Raw genomic sequence first — 15787 nt, 5'->3', positions numbered from 1 at the left:
GAAACACTATAAATTTTCAAACACAAATGCACCAATTATTATGTCCCGCACTGCACCTTATAGCCTATAAATTTCATATATAAATACACTGTATACTAATATTATTCTAGAGAAAACACATGTTTCAATTTTAGTGACACTTACAGTCGTTTGGTGTTACACTTATAAAGTTTAAAGTGTATTTTTTACACTAAGTATTGTAATAACACTTTTGACATTGAAATCCTTATTTAAGTTCTCCATATTTAACTTTTTGAAGTGAAACTTCGGTAGGCGTGTTGAGAGTAAAATTTCAAGTTCGCGTCAAGACAATACCGTCACGTCATGGAGTAAGGCGACGATTTTGTTATCTTTGAAACTTGCCAAAGAAGTTTCACTTTTGACACGTGTGCTCAGTGCACACATGTTCTTATTTTAAGAGTGCATATTATATTGTTAATTAAAGTGTACTTTACACTAGACGCACTTTAATGTACACTAAAACACTAACTCTAAGTGTCACTAACTTTAAATCAAGTTTCATAACGTCGAAGTATCAAAAAATGCAATACACAAATGTATCTTGAGAGAAAAAGAAAACTATTTTCATAAGATTCCGGAAAGTGTTCAAATTTCTACCATATATTAGTAGAATTCAGTAGAAATACGCACAGAGTAACAATAAAACGACATTATAAGTTTAGTATCACGCGAAATTGTAGTATCACTACATGCTAATTTATGAATAGATCAACTGGTTTTCTTGTAATCATAGTTTTTCATATTTAAATCAATTTTTTAGTTTTATTTGCGTGTCTTATTACAAGTTAGAGACGTAGTTTAGTATTAAGTAGTCATTTTAAGTATAAAGTCTGTAATATTATGGTAATTTTTTTTTTAAAATAGTCAGAAATGGTCAATTATAGTCAGATTATAAGCGCCAAGCGGCTATCATTCCAAGGAGAATACTGAGAAAGAAACGAAGTACCGTCAGTGAGTGTCAGTATTTAGTATTGCTGGACAATTAGACACGTACCAAAGGACTATATTGCGATACCAGCCCCATATAGTCACGTATAGTCAAGTATAGTCATTCATAGTCACTTATAGTCACGTATAGTCACCGTTAGTCACGTATAGTCACCGTTAGTCAGTGGTAGAGGTCGCGCTCGAGGCGTCGCACACGCACGCGCTGCCTGTAGTGGTACTCCTTGAGGTACGCGCGGAGCCGCCCGGGGAGGGGGAGCTGCTCCACACCTGTGGGGGGAGGGCGGGGGGTTAGTACTAATGTATACTATATCTATACTAATAAGTACTAATTCCTACTAAAATTTTAATATTATAAATGCGAAAGTAACTCCGTCTGTCTGTCTGTTACGCTTTCCCGCTTAAACCTCTTAACTGATTTTGATGAAATTTGGCACAGACAATCTTTAGACCCTGAGAAAGAACATAGGTTACCTTTTATCAAAACACCACGCAGGCGAAGCCGCGGGCGGAAGCTAGTAATATTATAAAGCTGAAGAGTTTGTTTGTTTGAACGCGCTAATCTCGAGAACTATAACTGGTCCCATTTGAAAAATTCTTTCGGTGTTATATAGCCCATTTATCGAGGAAGGCGAGGTGATCATTACAACCCTTGTAAAAGGGTGGGAATTTTCAATGGGGCAAGATGGAAAGTACCTATAATACTTAAGAGATACCAAATTTTGTTGAAAGGAAACATTCCTCTATTTTTGCGTGCGGCTATGTGTATATACTTTTCTCTGTGCATGTGTCTGTATTTCTCTGTGTACATTTATATGTATGTGTGTGTGTGTGTGCGTACGGCTACATGTATATGATCTTCTTTATGTGTATACGCTTTTCTCTGTGTGTGTGCGTGCGTACGGCTTACAGCTATGTGTATTTGCTTTTCTCTGTGCATGTGTGTGTGTGTGTGTGCATGTGTGTGTGTGTGTGTGCGCGCGCGTGTATGTGTGCATGTGTGTCTGTGCATGTGTGTGTGTGTACTCACCATCATAGTTGGTGTGCGACACGATGACGGCCCGCGCGAGCTGCTGCAGCGAGAAGGGCGCGGTTCGGGGTAAGGGCGCCGTTAGCATCGGCTCGAAGAACATCACGCACGCGGGGTCCTATACACATATGTGATAAAAAAATAAATTATTTATTAGAGTGATTACTGCGAATAAGTTTTAAGTTTAAGCAAATATTTTCCAGAACAGTGTCTTTGTAAGAAATAGCTTAGTCACCCATCACTTGACAGATTATTCCATCTTAAAATTGAAAAATACACAATCCGGTCGTCAGAATAGTCTGGTCACTAAGACTTTATTAACTTTCTTGATTTAATATGCAATCTGCCTTATTAATGCTTAATAAGACAGATTGCAGGTTTAGAGGAGATTAAAAAAAAAGACGGGTGCCGGCAGAAGTGAAAGAAGGGAAACCGGTATTAGAGTGCAAAAATGATAGCAGACGAAATAATATCAGCAATGAAGGCATTTCATACCATCGGTAAGTCTTATTTTTTATTTATTTTAATTATATTTTATCTTATAACTTCGCTTGTCGTAATTTATCAAAATTGTATACAAATATCTAGTCAAAATGAACCTTAATCCGTAAGAAATTAGTACTATTATAGATTGAACAGCAAACAAGACTTTCTGGAATATTATTGCAATAAACAAACGAATGTCGCTCTAGTGATGCTTGTGGCGCATATCGACAGTATCGATACTTTAGAAAAGACAAACATTATAAATAATCACCTTGTAGTGCTCGATGAGGCCGGTGACGGTGGGCGCCGCGAACACGGCCGGGTCGTGGCAGTCGAAGCTGAACCGGTGCCGATAGTGTTCTATGCGCGCGTGTAGCGAGCGACCATACTTGCGGAACGACACCGAGAACAGGTGCTCCTCTTGCGCTGAGTCGCGCAGCAGGAACGTGCCTGCAAAGGAAGATGTGGTGTGAGATACTAGTCAGGCCCCCCACTCCCCATATATTATAAGATACTACCCCCCCCCCCCCAAATCGTTCTCGTCAAAACAAGTGCCCACAGGTGGATATAGTGTGAGATACTAGCCAAGCCAGAGACATAACCCCCCCCCCCCCATAAAGATACTAGCAAATGTCACGGGGAACAATACCCCGAAACGTTCTCGTCAAATCAAAGTGCCAGCCAAAGAATGCCATGGGCCATGCCCCCCCCCCCCCCCCCAATCGTTCAAATGCTAGCCAACAAATAAGTTGTTGCAAAAGTCGATATGAACTTTATTTGTAAATATTTGGGGGCCGAGTCACCTCCGTCCTTGGGGGCCGAGTCACCTCCGTCCGTAGGAGTATACCCAGAACTCAGAAACCCTACACGTGGCCCCTGGGTGGTGCTAAACAGGTGACATGGTGGGAGACAGTTGTCGCGGCTATAATGACCACCCATCAGCTGAAGACGAGTCGCCAAGCGTCCGTGTTCCGACTCGATGAAGCTGATGTAGCCTTAGTGAAGACGGGTCGAGTCAGTTGCGCTTTGACAATCGGGACGATCTGACACACACTGATGTTGCTGCATCTGGTGCCTAGTCATGGAGGTTAGCGGGTTCCGAGGCACGGTGCACCGCTGGCCGACCGCTGGTCAGTAGGGGGCCCAAGTAGCGTGCTAGCCACACGCGAAAGGCTGCCCCGCCAACCAGCGAAAAATCCCAAGTTGCGTCATAGTGCCGGTTGGCGACCGGATGAGAGGGCCCTATGGACAACTTGGGGGGGCTCGGGCGTCCCCGCAGTCTCCAGACTAGTCCCCAATAATGCGGCTACTAAGTGTGTGTCCCGGTCCTGATGTTAAGCGCCTCGACTCACTGCCGTCTTCATACCTACTTCACTCTCTTATCAATCGATCATGAAAAAGGCAAGATACAAGTATAAGGTTGCACAGCGGCAGCACTCCCTCTCGCTAAAAGTGGACCTAACCAACATCAGAGGTCTCCACTCTAATCTCGCTGCAGTCCACTTCCACCTTGAGACTAGCAAACCTTGTATCTTGTTCCTCACGGAGACGCAGATTAGATGTCCGTCTGACTTGGCGTACCTATCCTATCCCGGCTACACCCTGGAGCATAATTTTAAGGCTCGGTCAGGTGTGTGCGCGTACGTCCGAGATGACATCTGTTGTCGGCGTCTCCGACATCTTGAAGACCCCCATTTTTCCGTGCTATGGATGCTGGTGGACACAGGCCCAGAGAAACTTCTCTATGCCTGTGTCTACCGGGCGCACAGCGGAGACCAGGAGACGATCAGGCTCACAGAGTACCTTAGTGAGGTGGCGGATGCTGCTCAACACAAATACCCTTCCGCTCAGCTTGTGTTACTGGGGGATTTTAATGCCCACCACCAGGAGTGGCTATACCCATACCAGTGCACTGACCTGGCTGGGAGAGAGATGCGTAAACTCTCCATAGCATTAAATCTCACCCAGCTGGTTCAAGGAGCGACGCGGGTTCCTGATGTTGAGAGCCATACAGCCAATTGCTTGGACCTTCTGCTGACAACAGATCCAGACCGATACTCGGTGGCGATTTCTTCGCCGCTTGGCAGCTCCGATCACTGTCTGGTGAAATCTGTATCTGTCTACTCGCCGCCCGATCCCAGTCCTAGGGGCTCTCGGCGCGTGTGGCGATACAAGTCAGCAGATTGGGATGAGATGCGCTCCTTCTTTGCGTCTTATCCCTGGCGACCGGTCTGCTTTTCTTCTGATGATCCTTCGACCTGCGCGGATGCTGTGACAGATGTGCTGCGACAGGGAATGGAGTATTTCATCCCATTCTCAGACGTAGCTATGTCCGGCAAAGCTCAACCCTGGTTCAGAGCCGACTGCAGACGCGCAGAAGCGCTAAAGCATGAAGCATACCTGGCTTGGGTTGATGCTCGACACCGCAAGGCCAAGGACGTGTCGGAAAAGAAGAAAGCCTTCAACCGAGCCGCCAAGTCCTGCAAAAAGGCTCTACGGAAAGCTCGATTTGACCATGTCAGCCGAATAGGGAACAAACTGGCTTCTTACCCCTCTGGTAGCAAAGCGTTTTGGTCCCTGGCTAAGACGGTTGAATCGAATTTCTGCCGCCCCTCACTTCCTCCACTGCTGAAACCGGATGGATCGCTGGCTCACACCGCCGTAGAGAAGGCGAATCTCTTTGCTTCTCTTTTCGCGGAAAATTCTCGTCTTGATCCTGCAAATGCGAAACCTCCCAGTCTACCTGGATGCGAGGTGTACATGCCCGAAATTCGCATCCGTCAGACTGAGGTTCTTAAAACGCTGCGGAATCTTGACGTGAATAAAGCCAGCGGCCCTGATGGAATTCCAGCCATAGTACTTAAAACCTGTGCGCCTGAACTTGCTCCTGTTCTGACACGCCTCTTTCGTCTCTCGATGACGACTGGAATAGTACCGAAATCTTGGAAACTTGCCAACGTGCAGCCCGTGCCCAAAAAAGGCAGTCGTGCCGACCCCTCCAACTATAGGCCAATTTCAGTCACGTCCATACTCTGTAAGACTATGGAACGTGTACTGAACAGCCGGCTCCTGGCACACCTAGAAGCGAATGACCTCCTCAGTGACCGTCAGTACGGGTTCCGCCGAAACCGGTCCACTGGGGATCTTCTAGCGTACGCCACCTACATCTGGAGCGAGGCCATCGAGAATCATGGTGAAGCACTTGCTGTCTCCCTTGATATCTCGAAGGCTTTCGATAGGGTCTGGCATGATAGTCTTATTGGCAAGCTTCCATCCTACGGTCTGCCTGCTGGTCTCTGCGCCTGGATCTCAGATTTTCTGAGAGACCGGTCGCTTCGGGTAGTCGTCGACGGCTGCTCGTCCGACCAAATGGCTATTAATGCCGGGGTCCCTCAGGGATCAGTTCTCTCCGCAACACTCTTCTTGCTACACATCAACGATCTGCTGAAACCCGGTATCTATGGGTACGCAGACGATAGCACTGTTGTGGAGAGATATGTATCCAGCGCGCGAACCAGTACGGCACAAATCCAGTCTCTACGAGAGTCGATGGTCGATCGCATGAACTTGTCCTTACAGGCGGTCTCCGATTGGGGCGATGCCAATCTGGTCAAGTTCAATGCGACTAAGACCCAGGCGTGTCTATTCTCCGCTAAACGGAGTCCATTCCACCTGACTCCGACTTTCCAGGGTGTATCCGTGCCGATAACCAACCACCTCGAGCTTCTTGGCATTACCCTGACGCCTACTCTGAACTTTGGTTCGTATATAGAATCCAAAGCCCAAGTAGCCTCAAAAAAGCTTGGAATTCTGGCGAAGGTGAGACAGTATTTCAGCCCGGGACAGCTGCTCAACCTTTATCAAGCACAAGTCCGATCGTGCATGGAGTACTGCTCTCACCTCTGGGACGGATCCGCCAACTACCAGCTGGAGGCGCTTGAGGCGATAGAGAGGCGTGCCAAGAGGCTAATAAACGACGATGAGCTAGTAGGCAAAAAACTCCAGAGCCTCGCCCACCGTCGCAGAGTGGCAAGTTTATCGGTATTTTATCGGATACACTTTGGTGAGTGCGCTGCGGAATTGCACGATTTAATTCCGCCATCCCCGTTTTTCCTTCGATCGTCGAGGCGCACAGACTCTAGGCATCGCCATATGGTGGATGTTCCATGTACCCGGACAAAGCGGTTCGGATCGACATTCTTCATCCGAACCGCGAGGGATTGGAACATGCTTCCTGAGTATGTGTTCCCCGACGAGTACAATATGGGGGTCTTCAAGCGAAGAGTGAACGGGTACCTTCTAGGGAAGCGCGCTCCATCATAGGCCACATCTCAGCTTACCATCAGGCGAGATCGTGGTCAAGCGCTTCCCTATCACACAATAAAAAAAAAAAAAAAAAAAAAAATTATTTACAATACCAAAATTTGGCTGTGTCTGATACCGGATTACACAGTTTACTTTAGTATCAAATATTTCCCAAAATAACGAAAACGACGGTTCTTTATTTTACACAACAGTCATTTTCTATTTCGTTTTTATTTTTGGCACGATGAGCGACACACCCGTCCTTCCAAGAAGCGCTTCTAAAACTCGGAATGACGAACCGCAAAATTTATGAGGAAATCGACAAGTATTTTTATTTACAAAATAAAGAATAAAGTGTTATAACAATCATAATCATACCTTCGGGTTTATTATCGAGCAAGCGTTCAGCCTCGTAGCGGTCCATCTTGCCCCAGTAGAACGAGCAGGCGGTGATCTCTTGCAGGTCCGGCACTAAACAGTGCTTGTAGTCCACCTGCAAGAGACAAATTTCATTTATTGAAGTGAAACTTCTTTATCGGGGTTGGAAAAAAATTAAGTGTAAAATTTTTTCGTTACGCGTGACATTTTTCCTTTACGCGCCATCTTTTTGCTATCCCTACCACGCGTGATTCGACGTATTTTTGTAAAGTTGTATATAGTAAATTATTTTTTGAAAAATAAGGTCATAAAGAAGTTTCACTTCTTACGTGTGTACACTAGTACACGCACACATTTTTTATTACTAGCTGCGCTTCGCAGTTTCACCCGCATTGCTCCGCTAATGTTGGTCTTAGCGTGATGATATATAGCCTATAACCTTCCTTGATGAATGGGCTATCTAACACTGAAAGAATTTTTCAAATCGGACCAGTAGTTCCCGAGATTAGCGCGTTCAAACAAACAAACAAATAAACTCTTCAGCTTTATAATATTAGTATAGATTACCTGTGTATGAACTTTAGTGTGTGCGTTTGCAGGCAACGAGTGCTGTAACGACGGGGCCCGTAAGAGCAGAGCGCGTAGTTCACTGCCGCATACCACCTGAAATTATTCATGAATAAATAAATAAAATAAAAATATGTTAGTTATTTCAAAAAAAATGGAGTATGGAATATTTAACAGTACTTACTACTTTTTTACATTCACAGTACATAAAATAACACAAGTGTTATACTTTTTCATGGCTTCCGCCTTACCACACTTATTTTTCAAAAGTACAATAATTGCCCTTGTAAAATTATCGGTTGAATAATTTTCTGACCAATAATAAATGAAAAAGAACTCTATACAAACATTTATGTTTTGATATTATATTTTAAACACAAAAAATAAAACACATGGGAATTGAACCTGAAACCGCCTGATGGATCCATCATTGCTCTGCACCAATTCATTGCCCCTCGCATCTGGGGGGAGATCGCCTTCACTGAAATTGAGCGTAAAAAAGACATTTAGTGATAAAAAATAAGAAAAATCACACACAAATATAAAAATTAAACTTGATGTACTAAGAATGTAATGAAATAGAAAAGAATACAAATAATATTTTTTATTTTTAGCCCAAAAAAACACTTATTAATATAAAAAACTTTATAAATAAGTTAGTACTTTACTACATTACATATTATAGTTATTTTACACATATCAAATGCACACATACAAACCATAAACTAAGTTTAAGTGACATATTTAACTTAAAAAATTGGTTGTCTGTAAAGTCGGTTTACTGACGATAGTTGAACGTGACAACGGCCTATTGTGCTTCTTTGTCGCTCGTTCCGCGCTCTCGCTTGCACTTCAAGCCTTACGGAACGCCTCAGAGCGAGGTAACGCCGCATGAGTCATGTTTTTTCGTGCGTGCAGCCGGCTCTATCGAATTATAAGACGTTGTCACGTCCATAACTTAAGTTAGTTTAAAATGTAAACTCACGTGCGCGGCGCAACAGAGAGCACGTAAACCTCAGCCGTGGGTTCCACATCCTCTATATTTGTATCACCATCTGAGAAAAAAGGTATTTATATTTATTATTTACAAACAAATAAATAAATTTTTTTTTTTTAAGCTATTGCATAGCTTCTATCGCGGGCCTTGAGCGCGGGGACCGAATCGAGAAATTCCGTAACGAAAAAACCTCACGCTCCCCACGGGGACGGGCGCGGAGGTGTGGCTTGAAGGCATAGCATGCAATAGCTTTACCGCGGCAGTCCCCGAGTGACACACGTCCTTTTTTTTTGTAAACAGACATGTGAACGATATTAGACATAATTTTAAAGAAAGTCATTTCAAAATGAAAACTCAAAAACATTAGTTCCTCAACTAAACATATCTGTGATCCTCACAATGCATACATTAATATTTACCACATCAGACTTGTATGGAAAAATACTAAGTAATAAAATCTGGATTAGGAAGCTAGGCCACTTCTAAAAACTATTTAATCCATACTAATATTATAAATGCGAAAGTAACTCTGTCTGTCTGTCTGTTACTCAATCACGCCTTAACTACTGAACCAATTTTCATGAAATTTCGTATGGAGATATTTTGATACCCGAGAAAGGACATAGGATAGGGTTTATCCCGGAAATCCCACGGGAACGGAAACTTCTTTGACTGCGCAGGCGATGCCGCGGGCGGAAAGCTAGTTTTAAATAATTACAATATTTACCAGTATTTATGACAATAGATTCCAACTCCCGCCTCAGGTCACGCGCGCCCAGCGTCAATACTGCCGCCAATCTGAAACACGAATTTGAAAATAAATAAAAGTGATGTCCCATGCCCCCGTAGTGGGGTAAGGGGCAGATGCATTATGCATACATCTGTTTCACTGATCGATTTTGTTTAGGGACAAGTAGGTGATCAGCCTTCTGTGTCCTGCCAGACCGAGACATTTTTTTTTCTTCGTCTCCACCGGGAATCGAACCCAGGACCCCTTGGTTCTACGCTCACGCGTCAACCACTGTACCAAGGAGGCGGTTGAAAATAAATAAAGCATGTGAATTTTAACTAAAACAGTAAAATAAATTCGTTTGCTCCGGCGGAATGACGTGTTGCCCGAGTTGGTCAAAGCGTCGCCTGGGATTGGCGGAGAGATTTTTATTCTTTAAAAGTTTACATGTGAATTTCAGTTATTTATTTTTTAAAGTATTATTCGTTTTACAACCCTTGGAATATTTCTATATTTTCTTAAAAAAATCAGCAACCCAGATACTATACACCGGCTCACACTCAAGGGTATAAGGATTAATGTTTCTCACTTCCCCCCCATTTAGAGCCATATTCATGTTGTATTCACAATGGGGAATATTCATGTTTTTCTTTTTTGTCTTAAATTAATAGTTTACTCTTTTTTAACGTAGAAAAAAATATTAATGGGCTTCAAAATACTCTAGATATTTTGAAAAATTAAATTTAAAACTTTTGAAAAATTTAAGCAGTTCAAACGCCGCCATTTTGCGCGCGCTTTTCGTGACGTAACATGACACGTCCAGTGGGTGTTTACCTTAGTGTTTACTGTGGAGTGATGAATACAATGTCGTGTCAGATGACGTCACATTCCGTTCTATCAATGGTGGCGCGTTTTGGAAGTTTGAATTTCGCTCCCGTATTTTGCACTTTTTGAATATTATTTTAGGAGTTTAAATAATAAGTAAATTAAAAAAAATCCTTTTCATTATAATATTACGATAATAAGTATTCGAGAAAAAATATTTTAGGCCATTTCAAATTTTATGCATATTCCCTGGCGAACAATTATACATATTATTTCCCCCCCTTTCCCCACTCACCGCTCGTCGTTACACGCGTCGCTAACGCGGCGGTACGCGGTGCACACGCAGGCGGCGCGGCGCCACCGCCGCCGCCGGCACGAGCACTGCCGCCCACTCCATCTGTACGTACATACAAACCAATTTATGTATAACTAGCGGTCCGCCCGCGGCTTCGCCCGCGCAGTCAAAGAAAAACCCGCATAATTCCCGTTCCCGTGGGATTTCCGGGATTGCGTCATTTTCCCGGGATAAAAAGTAGCCTATGTCCTTTCTCGGGTATCAAAATATCTCCATACCAAATTTCATGAAAATTGGTTCAGTAGTTTAGGCGTGATTGAGTAACAGACAGACAGACAGAGTTACTTTCGCATTTATAATATTAGTATGGAGTATGGACTAGCATTGAGATCATAGAAATCTAAATAACAAGACACATAGAAGGGCTATAATGTCATAATTCGTATGAAAACCGCCGTCGCCAAAATCAACACATTCAAACCGAAAGCTAAACAGTACACACAAGTAAACTATGCCTTTTATTGGACAGCTTGATTTTAGTGAAAACTAACTATCTATTAAATTAAGCTTTTGAATATGTATCCTAACGCACGAATTTACGGTTTATTTTAGAATAACATCCCTAAGTATATGAGACTTTTTGCTCCAATACGAACAAACGTGATAATAAGAATGGTCGACTGTGTCATTCATTGTTATTTCGATTACTATGGTGACACTCGTAATACTTGTAAATATTCTATAATTTTAAGGAAAAACGGCATTATTTCTAAAAAAATATATTTTCCGATGAAATATTATTCCTTTATAAGTATAATTACAACTTGTGGAAGAATTTCCGCAATGGGAATTGCTGAAACACACCATGTATACACTCATACGTCTCCAGAGCAACTGAACAGTGACGAATGCACTGGTGATGTGCAAATCACCTGAGTGGCGACAAGGTCACGCACGCTTACGACTTCTAGTGTCTTGTTATTTAGATTTCTATGATTGAGATATATCAATCATGTTCCGCTCAACATAAGCCATATGGCTTAACTGCACGCTCATTTTTTATTTGTTTTAAAGTGAAACGCATCAAATATGCCTTCGTGTGTTACGATATTGCACAAATAATACAAATAATACGGAAAAGTGACTAACATAACTTTTCATCGGTAAGTACCTAACTAGATAATAATTTTTAAAACTTAGAACAAAAAAATGGCGCACAGATTTTGTTCGTGGTGTCTCCTCCATACGTAGTAATATTATCTCAATGATAACTAGCTGTGCTCCGCTCCTGTTGGTCTTGGTGTGATGATATATAGCCTATAGCCTTCCTCGATAAATGAGCTATCTAACACCGAAAGAATTTTTCAAATCGGACCAATAGTTCCTGAGATTAGTGCGTTCCAACAAACTCTTCAGCTTTATAATATCAGTGTAGATGATTTCCGCCCGTGGCTTCGTCCGCGTTTTCAAAGAAAAACTCGCATAGTTCTCGTTCCTGTAGGATTTTCGGGATAAAAAGGAGCCATATGCTCCTTATTCTGGATCAGCTACAGCAAATTTCATGGTAATCGGTTCAGTGGTATTTGTGTGAAAGGGTAACTAACATCCATCCATCCTCACAAACTTTCCGAGTTTATAATATTCGTAGGATATGTCTTTATCATTGTTTGCATTTATTTATAACGCAGATTCACAAGATAGTAAAAAATACTGAGCCAAAAATACGAAACACCGTGCAGTTGATGTCGAAACGATATGTGATGTCGATATGTGAAATAGCTTGCAAGAATTTGTTCAAACAGCAACAGATGCATTGACATTCAATAAATTAATTAAAATGATACATACAAACTAACCTGACATTTTTAACCAACACTGCAAAAGCTACACAATGCCTTTGGTCATGAATAAAATAAGTAACAGTATCTGCTTTTATGTATTTACTAGGAGAGGTAGTAATCAATGTAAAAAATAATTATTAAAGTTAGGGCGTCATTTAATCTGGAAATATCACACACAATACGTTTATAATAACAATAAAATGCATATAATTAAATAAAAGTACCTGTCAGTAACAGCGCTGACGTATCTGTGCACGCTGCTCGGCGACTCGACGTAGCGGCGCCGCTCCCACGCGCCGCAGCCGCACGTGCACTCGCCGCCTTAAATCGATACATAAATAATAAATATTCCATAATGTGGTAACATTGTAATACATAAAAAAGTACCATGTCCCCATGGGTAAGCGGCCGATGCATTATACATCAGTTTCACTGATCGATTTTTTTTAGGGACAAGTAGGTGATCAGCCTTCTTTGTCCTACCAGGCGGAGACATTTTTTTTTCTTCATCTCCATCGGGAATCGAACCCAGGACCCCTCGGTGTTACGCTCACGCGCCAACTACTGTACTAAGGAGGCGGCTACATACTTATACATAATTTCGTCTGGATAGTCAAAATAAAATTTTAAAGCACAAACATTCATTTTATTAAAATTTATCAAAATCCTTTCTTAGCAGATGTTTACACCATAGTAGCATATGCCAAATATGCGTTTAATATACTGCATATAATACTGTATACAATTTTAAGTCAGTAAAAATTTGCAAAAATTCTTACCATCTAAGTCAAATTCTTTTAGTGTAAACAGCCGTAGAGCATTCTTTAGTTGTTCTTAGTGCATTCAAATTTCGAAACTATGCACTAAATACGAGTTTTCATTCGTTCGTTCGTTTTTTTTCGTTTGTTCGTTGCATTCTATGTGTTGATCTAAATGCACTTTTATAACAATACATATTTATAAAATTACTCACTCTTCCTTGATGTCTGCTGCCCCATGGTATCTGCGATCTAGGCACTATGAGCAGTTTGACCAGCAAACTACCATCTGGAAGGAAAACCGTTATTCATTGTAGAAATTTATTCACGAAATAATTTGCAATATACATATTTCATTCATATTGACCTGATATTGATTGAATTTTAAATGATAAATACTGTTTCTTCTAAATTATTTAACTTATATCTATAGATACTATAGCAGTGGTGGCTCAGTGGTGTGGCCTCGGACTTCAAATCGATAAGTCGGGAGTTCGAGACCATACAAGCGCGCAGGAAATAAATTGATTTTTTCAATTTATCAGCGCATGTTGTTACATCACCACTGCTCAAACGATTAAGGAAACCCATCAAGGAAGAATCAAAAGTTCGACAACATTACGTATCATCTGCCAACCCTCACTTAAAAATACCTCATGCTTTTCATGCATGCTTCTAAAAGGACAAAATGCAACATGAATTATTATTTGTATATAATTTTGCTAAATTTTCGATAATTTCTAGCATAGAAGACTATCTACAATGAGAACATTTTTCCCAGCGCCAGAGCCAGTACGGCGCAAATTGAATAATGTACTACTATCTAATAATCTTTTTTTTTTTTTTTAATCTCTTCTAAACCTGCAATCTGCCTTATTAAGCATTAAGCTGGTGGTTAAAAGTTTTAATGTTGGCATGCCGTCCAGTAGCGTTGTAGCCCAGTAGCGTCTCCATATAATATTTTCTATGATCATGGTGAGTCTGATTCTACGGTTGAAGGAGGTCTTGTGGAGCTCTCCGTTTTATGCGCTTAAAAGTGCGAGTGGGCTCCATCATGTTCCAGACAAGTATGTTGGGGTGATTTTTTATACGTCTATCTAATAATCTAGTAATCATATTGTTCAATCAATTTCTTTACAACGTTATCACATAAATCCATTCAGCCTTATTGTTACTTGCACAAAAATCTCCCTCTTACAAAACACTTAAAGAAAAAGGTTATTCACATACACATAACTAATACAAATTATATACACAACCATACATACAAACTCGCACAAATTACTCACATTGAAATGTGACTCATAAACTATACGCATCAATTAAAGTGATTCAACGAGACAATGTTTCATTAACTAAACGGTTACTAATTGCTAGACAAGTAATTGAATTGTAGGGTATGGGACAGATGCATTCCTCATTCATTGTGATAAAGAATTACCACTAGTAAACTTAGTTTACAATTTATCTATACTAATATTATAAAGCTGAAGTTTTTGTTTGAACAGGCTAATCTCAGAAACTACCGGTCTGATTTGAAAAATTCTGTACATGTTACAGCCCATTTATCACGGAAGGCTATATGCTATTTATCATCACGCCAGGACCAACATGAGCGGAGCAATGCGGTTAAAACCGCAGGACATAGCTAGTGATGCACGCCATTTAAAATGGCAGTGTATGTGAGAAAAAAATATTGTATAACACCCTTATATGACAAGCAAATAAATATATTTGATTTGATTTGATGAGAGTAGACAATTTGTGAAGATAATATTACCAACTTTTGGAAGAATTGTAGCTAGGATTAGTACTCCATTTCTAGCGTATTAACAACGATTTTCATCGTCGATGCAATTCGCAAGTTCTTCTCTCGTTAGAAAATAACCATAAGGTAATTAAAAGAAGGTAAGAGCAGTTCTCAAATAAATTTAATTGAGCATGGAAATAGTAAAAACAATACAATTTACATATTAATGAATGAATGGTAGATTATACCTTATCTGAAAAATTTACCTCATTTTTTTATTTATCAGTATCTATCTGTCGTGAGCCTCGGAGGAAATACGAAAACTTCGACAGGTTTTGACAAGTTCAATAACCTTTTGTAAACAAAAAAGTTTATACATGACGGCTAATTTAATAATAACAGGCTTCAATTTATAACCATTTACAGTAAAAATAAATAACACTAATGGTTATAACGGAGAAGCACGGGGGTGTATTATAATTGAAATAGAAAAAATAAACAAATCAAATTATGCGTCCGCCATCTTGAAAAAGTTCCATGCATGATCTAATTTCTACATTTATTACATTCAATCATTCAAAAAAGTACTCACGTCTAATAAAATTATATTTTAGTAACGTTTGTCGTTTTCGCAATTATCCCTTGTATTTATTTCGATATTCGGCTACACATAAACTTTCACTGTATATATTTAAAAGTTCACCGCACATTAAAACTTTACGTTCACACACCACATTGCAATGTTATTTACAAAAACAACACTTAAAATAAGTTATTTACACCAAAATATTCAGTTTTAATATAAATCACACAACCAAAATACGCAATTACTTTGTCGGTGTGACATTTTGTTTTTGAT

At 40.7% G+C, this 15787-nt stretch overlaps 1 protein-coding gene across 2 annotated transcripts; it reads right to left on the bottom strand.

The window, feature by feature from the left end:
* On the bottom strand, nucleotides 1–15787 carry LOC149896373 (suppressor of cytokine signaling 5-like). Of its 2 annotated transcripts, none has more exons than XM_090118067.1 (12): nucleotides 15521–15787; nucleotides 13394–13467; nucleotides 12645–12741; nucleotides 10580–10681; nucleotides 9457–9527; nucleotides 8718–8787; nucleotides 8138–8213; nucleotides 7733–7828; nucleotides 7166–7280; nucleotides 2754–2932; nucleotides 1997–2114; nucleotides 1–1236 (listed from the first exon to the last, which is right to left on the bottom strand). In XM_090118067.1, the coding sequence occupies exons 2-12, from the start codon at nucleotides 13416–13418 to the stop codon at nucleotides 1130–1132; spliced, it is 1056 nt and encodes a 351-aa protein (XP_089974193.1). In that variant the 5' UTR covers nucleotides 13419–13467; nucleotides 15521–15787; the 3' UTR covers nucleotides 1–1129. The 2 variants fall into 2 exon arrangements, with proteins under 2 accessions (XP_089974193.1, XP_089974194.1); XM_090118068.1 differs by lacking the exon at nucleotides 15521–15787 and adding an exon at nucleotides 15195–15382.

Source organism: Colias eurytheme, chromosome 29 (genome assembly GCF_061535395.1).
Source record: "Colias eurytheme isolate Ceu_HAF_F1 chromosome 29, ilColEury1 Martin Lab GWU primary, whole genome shotgun sequence".
Lineage (NCBI taxonomy): Eukaryota > Metazoa > Arthropoda > Insecta > Lepidoptera > Pieridae > Colias > Colias eurytheme.
This window is presented reverse-complemented; position numbering and strand designations above follow the sequence as displayed.

Excerpts from the sequence above, each read along its gene's own strand:
- LOC149896373 (XM_090118067.1), bottom strand. The coding sequence starts at position 13,418 with ATGGGGCAGCAGACATCAAGGAAGA. Across the intron at positions 2,933-7,165 it reads GCTCGATAATAAACCCGAAG|GCACGTTCCTGCTGCGCGAC; the intron begins GTATGATTATGA and ends CTTCCTTTGCAG. Across the intron at positions 2,115-2,753 it reads GCCTCATCGAGCACTACAAG|GACCCCGCGTGCGTGATGTT; the intron begins GTGATTATTTAT and ends ATATGTGTATAG.